Raw genomic sequence first — 18,177 nt, forward strand, 5'->3', positions numbered from 1 at the left:
AAGAACCAGCAGAATCACTACAGCACTCAGTACCATGCCAGCCTCACATACTCCTGACAGCTCGTCCTTTGGTATCACCAAAGGGAAAACCTGTGATGTCCGCTTTCCCTGCAGATTTCCCTGCAGTCACCGGCACCGTCTGGAATAATGCCTCCAGGGCCAGTGGAAAGAGAATCATTGTCTTCCAAGTCAGAGGTCGGGTCCTACATTTCCTGTCGTCAGAGCCACACTCACTACCCCTCCTCCAGAAGTTTCCACCCTTTCATGGATCTGGTCACAGGAGTACCATCAAGCGGTTGGCCAGGAGGTCACTGGGGGCCTATGCCTAGCCAGTGGCCTTTTGGAATTCAGGGGACTTTGAGCCCATTTCCAGATCCTATTCCAGGCACTCCTATTCAGTGGCATCGGAATGGTGTGTGCACCTACCCACCGGGTAGCACCTGTTCCTGACTCTGGTACCAGGCCAAGTACTGGACATCAAGAGCCAGCTCAACAGGACCCTGCAGATCAAGAAATGGAGGAAGAGCATCCACAGGAAATGCTGGCCTCCTCTTTCTCTTCCCTTAAAGAAGCAGTCTCGGGGGGGGACTTGTCGCCTCCCCCAGTTGACTATAAGGTGCACCAGGAATTGTTAGAGGGTTTCCTTAAGTCTATACTTACAGGTGGAGGAAGTAAAAGAATCCTCTCATTGCCTGGTTGATATTTTAGCGACTGCAGGTCCTTCAAAAGTGGCCCTGCCTTTCAATGAGCCATTATGGTCCCAGTTAAGGGTCTATGGCAGACCCCTGCAACCCTTTCCCCCACTTCAAAAAGGGCTGAGCACAAGTATTATGCACCTGCCCAAAGTTATGAGTTCCTTTACTCTCATCCCTTTACTCCTTTCTCCCTGGTAGTGTCTGCTGCCAATGAGAGAGAAAAAGCCTGGGGCATCTGGGCACAACCCTAAAATCAAAAGATTCAAAAAAGTTAGATGTGTTTGATAGGAAAGTTTGTTCTGTTGTGGGGTTGCAGCTCAGGAGTGCAAACCAGCATGCACTTTTGGGCAGGTCTGACTTTAACGTATTGAACTCCATGCTGAAATTTAAAAACATGCCCCAAGAGGATGCTAGGCAGGAGTTCTCCTCACTAGTGGATTAGGGAAAATCAGTGGTAAGGGCCTCGCTACAAGCTTCTGTGAGTGTGGTTGGCTCAGCAGCCTGGTTTATGGCTTTCACAGTGGCCATGTGTAGGAGCTCCTAGTTACAGTCCTCCAGGCTCCTGGCGAAGGTCCAACAGACTGGTCAGGACCATCATTTGGAGAGATCCTAGCTCCTTTCAGAGCAGACTGATGCTAAGCTCCATGGGATAAAGGCCATGAGGGCAATATTAAAGTCCCTTGGGTTGCACACCCCGTCCCCTTCCAGGAAGCAATTCAGGGCTCATCAACCCCTTCAGTATTCTGCTCCAGCTGTACAAAAAGACCTGCAGAAAAAGAATAGAGGTTATAGGCACAGACCACCTCCTCCTTCTACTTCTGCATCAATGCCTGCCCCTCCTAGACATCCAGTTTGTTCCAAGCAGGCGTTTTGATGGGACACTCAAGGATGCCAAACCCCATTCTTCTTTTGTTTGTAAACCACCTTTCGCATTTCCTCAGTGCTTGGTCCCATATCATCACAGACTGTTGGATGTTAAGCATTGTAGAAGTAGGATACACCCTCCAGTTTATTTCTACCCCTCCTTCCCACTCTTCTTCCCAGTCCCTCTTCAGGGACACCTCACATGAAGAATTTCAGGTCCAGGAGGTTCAGTCTCTCCTTCAGGTGGGAGCCGCAGAGGAGTTTCCATAGCATTAAGAGGGAAGGGTTTCTACTCCCATTATTTCCTAATACCGAAAGCCAAGGGATGTCTCAGATCTATTTTAGACCTGCGTTGGCTCAACAACTATCTCAAAAAGATAAAGTTTCGCATCGTCACCCTGGCATCCATTATTCCCTCTCCGGATCCTGGAGACTGATATGCCACCCTTGATTTAAAAGATGCATACTTTCAAGTATCAATATACCAAGGGCACAGAAAGTTCCTCATATTCATAGTGCAACACTGACATTACCAGTTCATGGTACTTCCGTTCGGCTTGTCTGCAGCTATTCGGGTGTTCACAAAACGTATGGTCATGGTATCGGCATTCTTCAGGAGACTAGAAGTGCAGGTCTACCCTTACGTGGATGACTGGCTAGTCACGACTCAGTCCAAACCCCAGGTTATATCCAGCGTGGCACTGTTACCACAAATCTCCAATTACAAGCGCAAGGCATCAAGCCAGCTAAAGTGGAGCACCCACAGAGGTAACCACCTCAAAGAACCTCAGTTACTGCACAAGGTGAGTAACTTTCTCTTCAGTCATGGTTTCAGCGGTTGGATTGTATGAACCCATGTGCTTCACTATCACTGCTTACTTTCACTGTCACAAATATTCCCCTTCCTCAAACTTCACCAGACTCTTTTTGCCTAACTTCCTGCTTTGCAGATCTAAGAAACCATATCCTGATGCAAACTCAGCCATCTAAGGAGCTGTTACAAGATCCTTGATTATTTCTTGTCAGAATCTGAATCTCTTAGAAAAAGATGGATTCAATAAGAATATTTACTGACTTCCCTTGAATCCCCCTTCGTCCCTCTAAAAATCCCACTGGGTTGTGTTTCCACAATCCCAAATCACAGGCCTATCATTTATTTTTCTCAGTACTAAAAAAGCATTAAACTACCATATAGACAATACTTGCAAAACTTCAAAATTTAATTGACTTGTTTTCTCTACATTTCCTGTATTTTAGGTGAAAGCCCGTTTAATAAAGATGGGACACCTTAATTCTATGAATATTTTTCTTCGTCAAGAAATTGACCGAATGCAAAAGGTTATTACAATACTCCGAAACAGTCTGAATGATCTTAAGTTAGCCATAGAAGGAACCATTATTATGAGTGAGGTGAGTATATGCATCTTTATCATAAAAAAGTACTCACTTTATAACTAACACATTTCAGCTGTTTCAGTTAATTCATATATTATTATTTTCACTTTTTCAGAATTTGAGAGATGCACTTGATAATATGTATGATGCTCGAATTCCTCAACTGTGGAAAAGGGTATCTTGGGATTCTTCAACACTTGGATTCTGGTTTACTGAACTCCTGGAAAGAAATACTCAGTTCCATACCTGGATATTTGAAGGGAGACCAAATGTGTTTTGGATGACTGGATTCTTTAATCCACAAGGTAGGTACTGGCAGGATTTTGCTAATATTTATAGTACAGTGTATTACGTTTAATCACAATTTGATGCATTTCACTACATATATCATTGAATGTAGTAGATGAAAATGATGAAATAATGAGAAGTAGTTGTTTTCTTCAATTCAGGAGTCTGGGTCATGGACCTAATGTAGCAAAAATTAATAACATAGTTTCTAAAGGAAATATATTTTTATTTCCTGGTTTCCTTATGAATTGTAACCTTTCATCTAATTTTAAACTGCAAGTTGCAAGTACTGGAGAGTTGCATTCTGCTGCAACAGGTGATTTAGAAACTGCACAGTAGCAAAAACAGATATGAGCACATTGTGGGAACCGGTTTTGTACATTGTAGAGAGATGTTATTTGTTGGCTTGTTTTAACCTAGATCAGATTGGTTCATTATAGGTAGGAGGTGGAACCCTCTCTCTTTCATTCTATGCTACCAGTCTTACAATGTAAACTCTTTGTGTCAGGTAATATATTTTATTAATATACTCTCTGATTTGTAAAGTGCTACATACATTTGCAATATTACATAAACCGTAGTAATGAAAACCTACTATGTAAATATTCCACCAGGGACAAATTTTTTCTTGACTTCTCAGTGGCTATTGGCACCTTCAACCACTTCATACATCTTGATATCCTGTCCTCTATTGGTCAGCTTCTTGCGAGGACATTGTTGCAAGCCTCACTAGATGTCACTGATACAGCTGCCCGCTCCATCTCAACAGCAGCGGTGATGCAGGGGCTTCCTGGCTTTACCTTTCTGGCTTTCCAAGGGAGGTCCAGTTCACTGTGAAGGACCTTCCTTTTGAAGCATCCAAATTCTCTGCAGAAAAGACAGATGAATCCCTCCCTACACTAAAAAAATTCCAGTGCCATTTTGCATTCACTGGGAATTTACATGGCATTATGAACCCCAACAGAAAAGACAGTGATTACAAAAGCGTATACCAGCTGCCCCACATCACAGCCATCTGCATCTAAACACCAATTTTGGTGTGTTGGGTGAGTCCCAAGTTCCCACACGCACTTTTATTTGCTGCAACAACCCAAACATCTCCACCCCTTTGCTAACCGCCTTCCCAGTTTTGACAAAAAAGAGTAACATATAACCACAGACAAGTGGGTACTGGAGATCATCATCTCCACAGGATATTCGATCCACTTTACCTATCTCTTTCCCTCCTGCCCACCCCTCTTCCCATCCCTCTTCAGGGACCCTTCTCACCTTTTACATCAGGAAACAAACTGTCTTCTGAACCTAGGTGCTATAGAACCAATATCCACTCAACAGAGAGGGAAGGGCTTCTATTTCAATTACTTCTCGATACCGAAAAAGATCAGCAGTTGGAGAACCATTCTGGGTCTAAGATCACTCAACAGATTTGTAAAGATACAATGCTTTACTTTACAATGGATACTTTGGCAGCAATAATCCCATCTCTAGGCCAGGGGGACTAGTTCTTGGCCCTCGACCTACAAGATGCTTACTTTGATATCACAATCCACCCATCCCACAGAAGGTTTCTAAGAATCACTCTGGGACAAGACCACTTTCAATACAAGGTGCTCCCCTTCTGTCCATCATCTGCACCCAGAGTGTTCTCAAAGGTCTTTTCTGTAGTAATGGAACACGTTCGCAAACAAGTAATTACAGTATTCCTATATCTAGGAGATTGCCTGCTCAAAGCATGCTCCTTTGATGATGATTTGAGGGCCACATGAAAATCTATGGATCTTTTCCTCCAATTGGGACTACAATTAAACATCCAAAAGTCCACATTAACTCCATTCATTCATAGAGGCCTACCCAGATACAGTAGAGGCCAAAGCTTTCCTTCCATCACACAGGTTCAGTACCTTAGCCAACTTAATCTCAACAGGTCAGACCAGCCCTCAGATCTTGGGGACACGTGGGACACGTGGCAATGAGCACCTTTGTAATAAATCACATGAGACTCCACATGCGCTGCCTTCAGGGATGGCTCAGAACAGTGTACGTACAAGCACACACAGCTTAAACTTTTAGTGATGCCCTTGTCAGTCAAAACCTCCCTCGACTGGCAGAAAGACCCTCACAATGTCTTTGCAGGTGTTCCCTTCACTCAGCCAACCCCAGTGTTAATATTGACAACAGATACATCCCTATTGGGATGGGGAGCTCACCTGGACACCCAGGCTATCTAAGGCAAATGGTCCCCACTTGAATCCACACTACATATCAATTTACTGGAACTCAGAGCAGTCAGGAATGCCTGTACTCATTTCCTACCACTGATCGGGGCAACATATAAAGATTATGGCAAACAACATCTCGTATTTTTTACATAAACCACTAGGGAGGAGTAAGATCACCTTCCCTTTGTGCTGAGGCAGTGAAACTCTGGAATTGGTGCATCTGCTACCACAGCAACATCTCAGCAGCTTACCTCCTGGACATAGAGAACACTACAGCAGACACTTTCAGCAGGAAATTTCCCAGGATCATGAATGAAAAATAGACCCTTCCATTCTTCACAGCATATTTCTATGTTGGGGAGTCTCAAAGGTAGACTTATTTGCTGCAGCCAGTGCTCCCAGTTCTGCTTCAGGGCCAGCCTGGGACATCACTCTATTTGAGATGCCTTTCTCCTACATTGGAACACAGGTCTCTTCTATGCCTTTCCACCAATTCCTCTAATATGCAAAGTCCTGCTCAAGACAAGAAAAGAAAGAGCCAGGGTTATACTTATAGCTCCCACATGTTCAAGACAAACATGGTTTCCATACCTTGGCTCAACTGGTGACTTACCTACCAATCACTCTCCAGCCTGTTCCTCATCTCCTCTCTCAGGATGCTGGCTGTATCCAGCACCCCATCTACAGGTTCTCCGACTCAAGGTGTGGCTCCTCGATAGTTCCAAAGCTAGGAAATGATCTGCTCTGAGGATGTAAAGATGGTGCTGCTACATAGCAGGAAACTAACTACTTATCACACGTATATTCAAAAGTGGAAGAGATCCCAACTCTGTTGTGACTCAAGACACATTACTCCTACATCCTCTCCATTACCGCTTGTGTTAGATTACATCCTAGAACTAAAAGGGTCAGGATTATTGCTAAACTCCATAAAAGTGCCTCTCACAGCTATCACCACCTTCCATCATAAGATAGATGGTTATTCTTTTTTGGTCCTCCTACAACAAGAAGGTTTCTCAAGGATATGAGTAACCTCTTCCCACAAATCTGGTGCCCTACTCTGGCATGGGACCTCAACCTTGTCCTGAGGTGTTTTATGAGGCCTCCCTCTGAACTCCTGGCCACCTGCTCTCTTCTACACCTCTCAACAAAAACTGCATTCCTAGTGGCCATTACATCTGCTCAGAGAGTGGGAGAGATAGGCGCTCTAATGGCAAAAATGAGGTTACATTACGACTGCACCCCAAGTTCCTACCAAAAATATCTTCAGACTTCCATATAAATCAGCTTATCCACCTTTCAGACTTTTTTTTCTGAAACCACACCAGGAAAAAAGGGAGGTGATTTTACACACACTCTATGTCAGGAGAGCATTAGCCTTCTATTTGGATAGGAGTAAACCCTTCAGGAAATCTCCCAGACTATTTCTCTCCATTGCAGACAGATCGAAGGGATGCTCAATCTCTAAACAAAAACTGCATTACCCATTGCTATCACACTCACGACCTTCAACCTCCCTCTACAGTTTGAACTCACTCCAAGAGATCTCTCTCCACTTCCATAGCCTTTTTCAAGGACGTTCCAGTCACAGAAATATGCAGAACAGTGACTTGGACTTCTGCTCATACATTTGCTGAACATTATGCAGTCACTCACAACTCAGCTTCCGATGCCATATTTGGCTCCACTGTTTTATCCTCAATCCTAGACTTGACTCTGAAGCCCCACCTCTCTATTAGGGGCCCTGCTGCAGTCCCCTAGAGTGGAGAGCACCCATAGGGACACTACTCAAAGAAGAAAAGGTTACTCACCTTGTGCAGTAACTGTGGTTTTGCAGATTGTGTGTTCCTAGGCATGCTCCACTACCTGCCCTCCTCCTGTCTGCTTCAGAGTTATTACCAATGAGATCTGTGATAGAGAAGGAACTCAGGGTGGATTGCCTGCACAGCGCTATCTAGCCCTGATGAAGGGCATGAGACTGGGAGAGCACATGTGCAGGCCAAACGGATACTGCTCCCTAAAATCTCCAATCTGAGGCACAGGGGGTGCAAATACACCTGGAGTGGAGCACCCATAGGGACACACATCTCGAAGAACCACAGTTACTGCACAAGGTGAGTAACCTTTTCTTCTGTCTAGGTAATCTTATCCATTCTCACAGGTTTGACTGCTATCTCTAAGCCAGTGATTCACAAATCTATTTTTCTATACTGTTGACCTTTTCTTCCTTTATTCTGGCTGCATTTCAGCCTGCCTCTATGACATCTCCATGTAGTTGTCTTGCTGGCAGTGTAAACCAAACATGGCTAAAACTCAGCTCTTCATCTTTCCTCCCAAACCTTCCCCTGTTCTTCCATTCTTAGTAACCTTTGACAACACTGCCATCCTCTCAGGAACTCAGGGCAATAATTTTGATATCGTTTTTTACTCCCCTTTCTCCAGGCCATATCCAACTCTTGTAGCCTTTTCTGCAGCCCAACGTCTCCCACAATTCTGCCGTTTCTGGAGGTAGTTCAAAGCTACTGCACAGCTTGTGCTAGCCATACTCTCTCTTCCTGCTTGCTGCCAGATCTTCTGCTTCCAGGGCAGCAGTCAAGTGGTGATTTGCTTCACTCATGTCCTTTTGTTTTAGATTTTTTATTTTTAACCATTTTTCAGGCAGTTAAAGTGTTTGTATTTATTTTCAAGCCTCCCAGCCTCCTCCTGGGCTGGGATCTGAAGAGTTCGAAGCCTCCGGCCTTCTCTGCCCCCTTTCAGGGATGGTAGAGCAAGTACTGGATTCTGAGCAGCATGCTGGTCACAGCTATCCAGAGCCTCCACTGCAGCACCTCCTAGCTGAGATTATCTGCCCCCTTTCAAACAGGCAGAGCAGCCATGCAAGCACTGGGCAAAATCCAAAAGGTGCTCTGTATATGAGATAGCTTTTTGAGGCTTGGTAGAAAGTAAAAAATGCCCATCCTACATCTAGCCTGCTGACCCTATCTCTGCTAGGGCACAGGGCTCTGAGTCAGGTAGGCATGTTGGGTCCCTTGTCCATCCAAAAAGATGCAACTCAACAACAGAAAAACCTGACCAGGAGACGCAGAGCACAACAGGGAGCGGCTCTGAGGATGAGTTCCTAAATCCATTCATGGGGTAAATCCTTGAGCAACAAATGACCATAAAGATAAGTCCTTTTCTGTGCTACCAGTCCCCACCACAAGTCCTAAAGTGAGTCCTACAATCCCTGGGGAGAGAAGCAAGGTTCCTACAAAGCTCCCCTTCCTCGCACTGTGTATCGGGGGATTTTCATGATACTCTGGCGTACATTCTGTAAAACCCAGAGACTCCCCAGGTCCCAAAAGGTAAAAGCCAATATGCCCTTCGCAAGGTAGGGATTACTATTGTTAATAAACAAGTGGGGGTGGAAATCGGGATTAGATACCCTTCTCTTTTGTCTTCTCCCCCGGGGGACTGTTTGCTGGGGCTTTCCTCCTCCACAGAATCTTTTAGTGCTCTGTACCAAACTTACTGCCCCTCCCTCACCCTGCAGCATGTATGGGCATGCAGAGAAGTCTATCTCTTGGGCAGTCATGCCTCAGGCTGCAGCCTAATGGAATTTGTGCCTATCTGGCTTTCAGCCCAAGGAAAGGGGCTCAGGTTTGAGGCAGCAGCAGAATGGGAATTGTGACTTCAAATCATCAGCCACAAATTCTTGCTCTGCCAGGGAAAGGCAGGAAAGGGTCTGTCCCTCCCCGCTCCACATTAAAACCTTTAGCACTTCAGGTAGCCTGTGACAAGAACAGAGGCACATGAGGATTCACTCTCCAAAAAGCTGCACCATTTTGGGATTACAGAGGGGTAAGAGAAAAATCCCTTCCCGTGTTCAAAATAATCCTGATTTACTGAGTAAAGCTCCAAGTGGTACCAGGTTGCTCCTATACCACTTACTTGGGTGCTGGCCTGCCTGGGAGAGCAGGCAGGAAGCCTTTCAGGCTCCTGGGGACAGCTAACCAGCTATTTTCACAGTTGAGGTGTGTGTACCCCATGCCAGGATGAAGGGCTAGGGGAAGAAGTACCACACATGAATTTAAAAAAAACCAACCAACTACAGGACTTTTCCAGAACAGGATGTCAGTCAGTGGCTTTCAAAAAACTCATTAATATTAGAAAATATCTTCCTCTTGAAGCTTTATTAGATACATGTTTTCCTGTTGATACTTCCTTTGGGGGCATCTTAAGATCCAAATGAGGACACCTGATTAAACTGATTAACCTGAGTAAAATGTTTATATAAAAAAAAAATTCCATAAATTTTGTGAGCCTAAGGTTCGTGCAGCAGTAGTTCCACCAGTGAAAGACATATTCACACCTTCAGAAGGGGACTTCCTTCCAAAAGAGCCCATAGACCATAAGAGTGATGATACACTGCACAGCAATTTCAAAGCCACAGCCATACCTGTTTAGACGGAAAGTATTTTCATATATTTAATAGGAAAGCCTTCTTCATGGTAAACAAGCAGCTCATCTTCTAAGGGTATGATCCTTGCTTGAAGTGAGATGTTGCAGGTCCTTTCTTGGTCAGAGCCTTGATATGATTTGTGATGAGCAATGGATTCTAACTTGGTAGCTACAAGGATGTCATGTTACACCCGTGATAGTGCATCCAGACTTAGAGCTGAGAGCTATTGATGGAAACATTAGATAAATTAATAGCTGAGACTACAGAGAGGCTTCAACTCTCTCACTGTCAAAGCCATCACAGCAGTCCATTGGTTGCTATCAACACCCAGAGTATCCAAGAAGAGACTAAGTACCCTGGCTGGGCGGGAGGGGGGGGGGGAATCTGAAGCAGAAGCTTTCAAGGAAACCTAGATAAATCTTCTGATCTCCCCTCTCCACTCAGAGTCTTAGGTGGCTGGTAGTAGTCACAGTAAGGCACACACTGCCACAACCCAGATTCTGGATCTCTCCATGTGCATGGCTTTGCAGTAACACAAGGAAAAGCTCCCTGATTCGCTTGACAAACATAATTCACCTGGGACTGGAGACGGACACTTTGGTGACAAAGATCTACCCATCACTAGACAAATTCCAGAAGATCCAGGATCTAATATCAATGCTGGACAAGTGAATGAAGCCAACCATAGCTCAATATCTTTAGACATTAGACCTTCTGGTCCCGTGCATATGAGTCTCCCAATGGGTAAGGTCACATATCATGTGTCTCCTGGCCTTTCTTTGGAGAGTGTGGGACTGTGAGGAGCTGCACTTGCCGGTGGTACCAAATCATGATTAGGTGGCTGGATCATGATTCTCCTCCATCTCTAGAGTCCTCTGTGGATGGTGGCTCTGGCACAGTGGTGGTCTCCTTTCCAGTAGACAGTAACTCAGCCCTCTGGCCAGGTCACCAGTTGAATCTGCCCTCTTCTGGTAGCGGGGGGATAACAGTCCAACAAAATATGTAAGTCCAACATCCCCCACAAAACAGCCTTCAGCCTACATACAGGGCTCTGGGGGCTGCACACCCTTGTCTCAGAGCTTACAATGTCTCTATCCCCCTTAGCTCAGGGGTAGAGATTTGTGCCCCCTTTGCAGGAGGTGAATTGGTAGGGGAGCCCAGGCCATCCCTTCCAACTGGGCTCCAACCCAGGAGCTCTATGAGAGGCAGCAATATCAAACACTCAGGAGTACTTCTGAACTGCCTCCTTTGGTCACTTCCTACCACTTACCCACCCAGTCCAGGTTGTGGTCAGAAAGCCTCGCAAATGATCCACCAGACAACGGAGTGAAGGGTTCCCTAGGGCTTAGGGAAAGGCTGGTCCTCCCCAGGGGCTGGGGTAGCTGTTGCCTGTAGACTTCTCTCCTGCAGCCAGGGCTTCAGCTGGGCCCTTTTTCAGGAACTCCCAAGGTAGTTCCTATCCTGTCTGCTCCCTTCTGAGCTATCTGGCTCTCTTTTAAGCTCCTCCTCCAACTGGAGCAACTCTGCAAGTGTGGCGGGGTGGAGCCACATGGGCCCAAAACTGCTCCTTTACTCTTTCTATTCCAGTGTAGGGTTCATATAGCCCATCACAGGGACCATTCCCTGGAATGCATGCAACACCAGGTGCTGGTTCCCAATCAGATGTTGGATCTCCTAAGATGATGGACAGTTCCACAGAATGTCCCATATGCGTTCCAGGTCTGCAGGTTGTCACAACATACACCAGTCTGAAAGAATGGGGAGAACTTCTGGGACCAAGAACAATGTTGAATATCTGGAGCTCCAGGAAGGGAACTGCAGCATCAAGTTCTTGGAGCTCACAGTTGTCAAACTAGCTCTGCTAAGATTCCTGAACTACCTACAGGGTAATCCCATCTTGGTCCAACCAGACATGTCCATGGTTGGATATATAAACAGTCAAGGGGGAACAAGGAGCATAGCTCTACATGCAGAAACCATGGAGACAATGGAATGGGTAAACAAGACTCTCCCTTCCCTAAAGGCAAGACACATAAAGAGAGAGCAGAAACAAAAGGCAGACTGGCTCAGCAGATGCAAAGTCAACTACTTGGCGTAATGCCTAAACCAGGAAGTGTTTACTTTGATCTCACAGATGTTCAGTCTCCCCTGTCAACCTTCTTTGCCAATTGCAAGAATGCAAAACGGCTAGAAGTCTTCACCTGGGAAACAAACCCCATGGGGACAAATGCTCTGTTACACAGATGGCTGCAAGGCTTGCTATATGCCTTCCTGCCCTTCCCTCTCCTAGGGAAGATGATCCAATATAAGGTGAGAAAAAGCAAGGGTGATAGTGCTAGCTTTGTACTGGCCAAGGAGACCCTGGTTCTCTTATCCAATGGAATTCAAGCTGGAACCACAGTTAGATGATGATACCAGACATGTTTTTTCCAAGGCCCATTCCTCCATTCAGTCTCAGATTGTCTGGCTATTGAAAGAAAAGTGTTAGTTGCACTTGGCCTATCTTCCAAAGTGATCAGGATTCTCCTCTCATCCAGGGGAGTTTCCATGCTAAAAACCTATGGACCAAGTTCAGTTTGTGGTGCCAAGAGAACAACACTGATGCAAGGGATCCTGGAATTCTGGCCACTCTGGACTTTCTTCGGGAAGGTGCAGATAAAGGCCTTCAGTCCAGCACCATAGCACACCAGGTATTAGCCCTAAGTAGTGTAGGTCTTTGCTTCTTGGTAGAATCCTCAGGTATCCAGATTTCTCAGAGCAATCAGACTGGCCAGACCATTAGTCAGACTGATATTCCCTAAGTGGGACCTACCACTGGTGTTGAAAGTTGTAACCACCCATCCCTTTGACCCTATGACTTCCTTCATTCTGCCCATGGAAACAGTACCCAGCCAAAAAGCAGTGGTGCACCCTAAATATCAAAAAAGCACTAAAGACTTATATCAAGCGTAACAAAATCCACAAGGAGATCGGGCTCCTTGTTCATTTCCTTTCATCCTGAGGTGCCAAGGATTTAAAGTATCCAAGCTGTCCAAAGATGCTGTCATTTGAATAGGAGATCCGTCAGGTTAATGACCCATGATTGCTCTTAACTGTTTGCCATTTATCAACACCTCTAGGAATCCGGGTTGTTTTTCAATAGATCTGTATAGCTCTTGTGCTGTCTAAGAGTAAATTGTGCATGTTTAGAAATTCCTTTGTAGAAACTGTATGTTTTTTGCGTATGCTGTCCAATAGCCCCCAAAGAGGGAAATAGTAAACCAAAGGGTCCATAGCTTTGGTGGAACTCTGCGAACATGCAACAGCTACTGCGGAGGCTTGAGAGAGTTGGCACTAGTTTCAGGACCTAGGCAGATCGTCACTGTCAAGAGGGGTGTCAAACATAGGGTCTGACCTGAAGTGTGTGCCTAAAGGCCCAGAGCCAGTTCCTAAATTCTGCCTACCCCCAGCAAGCCAAGAGCAGATGAGACCCCACATTTGGGTCCAGTCCAGTAGCCTCGGGAGTGTCCACTACCTTTTTGTTAGTTCTTTTGCTCAAGTGAGTTACACTAAATCCTGTGGCTTGACTTTTCAGGATTCCTGACAGCAATGAGACAAGAAGCAACTCGAGCACATAAAGGCTGGGCGTTAGATACAGTTACAATACATAACGAAGTTTTAAAGCAATCTAAAGAAGAAATCACAACACCCCCTGCTGTATGTATGACATATGAAGATATTTTTATATTAAATTCTGTATTTAATATATATTTGTTCATAATTAAGGCATTTCAAATTGCTAGAAGAAAAGTTGACACTGTGTTCGCCTCACAGTTTTTACCCATTTTAGAAGTTAAATACAAATTACAGAAAATGTGAGGATTCTTACTTTCTCTTTTGCAACTTATGAAAATAAGGTATTAAAGAAATATTCAGATATTCACACTAAGCTATACTATCTTTTGGGTTCTGTGTTGAACTGAAATAGAAAATATCTGTGCTATTTGCTAAAAAGTGGGATAAAGGTGCACCTATCAAAAGTATCCATTCTTCAGCCATGGAATAATTATGGCATATATTTTTACCATTTATGTAAAGTACTTCAGAATGAATGTTAGGTAGTATCTTCTATTTGGTGAACTCACTTACTCAACTATCTAATCTCCACTCATTTCAATCACATTATTCTCTGAAGATTTTTCAAGTTATTTAATGTTAAATTATAAATTCAATTTTTTTCTTATTGCAGATCCTTCTAACTATAATACACAGGCTTATTTTGAGAGGCTTAAATTAATTATTCATATTATAAGTTGAACCAGATACCATATATGCATAACATATCTGCTCCCTCTCCACACAGGAAGGGGTTTATATTTACGGACTGTACTTGGATGGCGCAGGCTGGGACAGACGTAATAGTAAACTCACTGAACCTACACCAAAGATTCTCTTCACAATACTCCCTGTGGTGCACATATTTGCTGTTAACACAATTGGTCCCAAGGATCCCAAACTCTATGTTTGTCCTATTTACAAGAAACCCAGGAGGACGGATCTGACCTACATCACTGTGATCTATTTAAGGACAATCGTATCTCCAGATCACTGGATACTGAGAGGAGTGGCGCTCCTGTGTGACATCAAGTAAACCCTGTCCTTCAGACTATGTCAGAAACTTTATAGACTATGGCACATGTAACCAATTATACCTATCCTAAGCTGCCTTTTTTCTAATGGTTTAATATTTTGCCCTTTGTCCATTATATTAAATCTTTCAATATGAATAATTTAAATGCAAGTTCTAAGAATGATTCTTTTCTCCCTCAGTCTAAAGAAGTTATTGAACTGGTAATGGAAATTATTATTTCACTGGTGATGTCTTTAAGGTCAAGTATCTCAGTAACTGTAACATTTGAGAGTTTGCATAACAATACTTAAAAGCAAAGTAAAGATTGTTTTAAATAATAAAATTAGTGGAAGATGTTATTAAAAAGAAAAACATGCAGTTGTTTTCTCATTATTTCTGCTTCCTGCTATTCATATCTGGTTTCAGTGAGATTAGAAGAAAACAGATTGCAATACAAAACATTACAAAATGAAGCTTTATTTTACTCCAGATACAAGTTTTAAAAGCAACTCTGGACAGTGAATCATAAATTTGAATATTAAACATAACACTTTTCTGTCTAACCTCGAGAGAACTTGATCCATACTTTCATGGTTCATTGCACAGTGCTAGACAATGTAGATGTAGCAAAACTGCACTCTGAATGTTAGTAAGCGATCCCCATGCATTTCCCTTTGAGCCATTGGATGGTGAGCAACAGGGGCGGCTCTATGTATTTTGCCACCCCAAGCACGGCAGTCAGGCGGCTTTCGGCGGCACACCTGCGGGAGGTCTGCTAGTAATGCGGATTCGGCGGCATGCCTGCGGGAGGTCCGCCGGTCCCGCGGCCTCGGTGTAACCCGCCGCCAAATTGCCACCGAAGCCACGGGACCAGCGGACCTCCCGCAGGCATGCCGCCGAAGGCTGCCTGACTGCCACCCTCCCAGCAACCGGCAGGCCTCCCCCCGCGGCTTGCCGCCCCAGGCATGCACTTGGTGCGCTGGTGCCTGGAGCCGCCCCTGGTGAGCAATATGTCCTGTATTCAGTTTAGCTGATATATGTGTTGAGAAAAAAGGAGTCCTGATATGTGTAGAAAGAAACCTGGAAGAATCAGAGTAGAGTGCTGACTGGTTTAATGTCAGTGCTACTGTAACTGAAATACTGGGCCAACTTATGTACAGCTACTATTACTGCCCTTCCTCCATCCCAGTTTAACACTTTGCAGGTGCATAGACCAGAATTCTTGGAGTGCAGATCATAGTGTTCCCTACACTGCCTGGGGTACATACATGAGTGCAGTTAGCACTGAGCAAAAAGACAATCAAGATGTCCAATCTAACCAACCCATTTAATAACCCAAGCAGATTTGTGCTTGCCTGTAAGACTTTATTTTGGCTTACACAGCTTCTTCATTCATCTTTGACAAATGTGCTATATCTCTTCCCTATAGAATTCAGAGGCAATCCGCTGTCATTGCTGGGGGCTCTAGGACTAAGTCCCACCTCTCATAGCAAGCCACCAAAAGTTCTGCCTGCAGTAGTGGAATCTTCCAGCAGTTCAATTTCTGTGGACCAGTTTGTTTTATCATATTAATTTTTGGGGGTTGACAATGGTAATCTCATCTCAGCTTCTGGTTTCTCTCTCCCTCCACTCAGCTGAGGAATCACCAGAGAACTGAGACTCTAATCTTCTGTGCACTCTAGTATAGCACCTCTTTTGTAGGCTCCCTATGCCCCACCCCTGCAGTGGCAATGTAGTCCTACAAGCACTGAACCAAATCCAAGACATGCTATATTTTTAAGGCAGATTTTCAGGAGCTTCTGAGGATGAGCTATGCCTATGCCTATGCTAGTCAGCCACCTTTGCTTTGTCACGACATAAGGCTTTGAATCCAACTGGCATGTTGGGGCCTTGTCCCTCAAAAAAGCCATGATTCTGCTGGTAAAGCTGAATCAGAGGAACCAGGATTCCCAAGGAGAGGACCCTACACAGCCTGTTGGGGGGTAAAGTTTGCAAAACTCCATAAATTCCAGGTCTAAAAAGGCAAAAGCAAGGATCCCCTTCTTAAGGGGCTGTTATGTGATTTTATTCAGCTAGTAATGTAAAAATCAGATTTTAAATAATTTCTTCTTTGCCTTCCCACCCAGGAGGGCTGTTTGCTGGGTGTTTTCTCTTGTACAGGGACTTTCTCTTGGTACTATCAGGTTCTCTGCCTCTCCACAACCGGCAGCATGTCTGGAACATCAAACTGTCATCAAACACACACAGTCTACTGAGGACTGTTGTGCCAGCCACAGTAACCACAGGTGATGCAATTGCACCAGACATCAAGCTGTGAAGTTCCCAGATCTGGCTCAATCCTGCAAATCCATGAATCTCTGGGTTACCTGGGAGAGTGGTGCCAGGTAAGTTCAGGGCGTGCAAACCTTTGCATGTCAATGTAGAGTTTGAGGACACAGTATACTAGGGTGTTCTTCTCTATTTTAGCAACATGGCCAAAGAGCATGTAACACCACTTTTGAGTATAATGAGCAACTGAAGAAAGGTCAGATCTCTGCAAGACTGAAATTTTGCACAAAGTGAAACCACTTTCTGCTTAGAATTTGGTACTGACAGCACCGGTGGAATGCCTCTAGCCGCTCCAAGTCTCCCTGTAAGAAAGGGTCCAGGTTTCTGACCCATGTAGCAATACAGGTAGTACACAAGTTTGAATGATCCTGAACTTTGTCACAGCACAAAGACATTTTTGCATCATCACTTCCTGCTTGAAGTCCGTGTCTTACTTATGGGCATCAAAGAAGCACTCCAATTTAATGACTGCTATCTGTGAAGACAAGGCTGATTCAAAGCAGTCTGTTTGTCTGCACCCATGTCTATAGCCTAGATGAACCTACTATAAAGTGGGTGTGATGTTTGTCCATCGTTATCGATGAAGACCTCAACAACTCATTCTTTCGATGACCGGGCTCTGTGCGTCCGAAGATGACTGATCAGTCCGATTCGGGTGTGGAACGTCCTGTCACACGTCGGGCAGACATGTAATGGCACTGTTGATGATGTACGAGCAGCTCTGGATTTGCACAGCTCACGCTTTTTTTCAGCCTCAGCAATACGCCTCGCCTCAGAGGTATTACTGCCTGTGTGAATGAGGCTGTGTCATGCTGAACGGTTCAGTGCAAAGGTTTCCCATGTGGCGGTGTTGATCTCGAAGGACTTCAAAGAGGTCTTCAGCGTGTCCTTGAACCGCTTCTTTTGTCCTCCATGGGAGCGCTTTCCCTGAGTGAGTTCTCTGTAGAAGAGCTGTTTAGGAATGCGTTCATCTGACATTCTCACAACATGTCCGGCCCACCTGGTCTGGGCTCTCATCAGCAATGTGTGAACTGACGGCAGACTGGCTCTAGTAAGGACATCAGTATCAGGCACTTTGTCCTGCCATCTGATTTTTAGAAGCTTTCGCAGACAGGAAATGTGGAAGTGATTGAGCCTTTGTGCATGACTCCGATAGACAGTCCACGTCTCGCAGGCGTACAGCAGAGTTGGAAGCACCACTGCTCGGTAGACCTTCAGCTTCGTTGGTAGGCTGATCCCTCGACATTCCCAAACATTGGAGCGCAATCGGCCAAATGCAGAGCTGGCTTTAGCAATTCTGCAGTTTACTTCATCATCGATTGACACTGCTCGGGAAAG

The 18,177-nt window shown here is 44.8% G+C and overlaps 1 protein-coding gene across 1 annotated transcript in view; it reads left to right on the forward strand.

Annotated features, from left to right (window-relative positions):
• Positions 1–14,532, forward strand: part of DNAH8 (dynein axonemal heavy chain 8) — a 536,895-nt gene extending 522,363 nt beyond the window's left edge. Inside the window, exons 90-93 of the mRNA XM_065401473.1 lie at positions 2,817–2,969; positions 3,070–3,259; positions 13,477–13,598; positions 14,245–14,532. Of these exons, the coding sequence (XP_065257545.1) occupies positions 2,817–2,969; positions 3,070–3,259; positions 13,477–13,598; positions 14,245–14,532 (753 nt within the window). The remainder of the gene's footprint in view (positions 1–2,816; positions 2,970–3,069; positions 3,260–13,476; positions 13,599–14,244) is intronic.
• The last annotated feature ends 3,645 nt before the right edge of the window (positions 14,533–18,177 follow it).

This window comes from Emys orbicularis, chromosome 3 (assembly GCF_028017835.1).
Source record: "Emys orbicularis isolate rEmyOrb1 chromosome 3, rEmyOrb1.hap1, whole genome shotgun sequence".
NCBI lineage: Eukaryota > Metazoa > Chordata > Testudines > Emydidae > Emys > Emys orbicularis.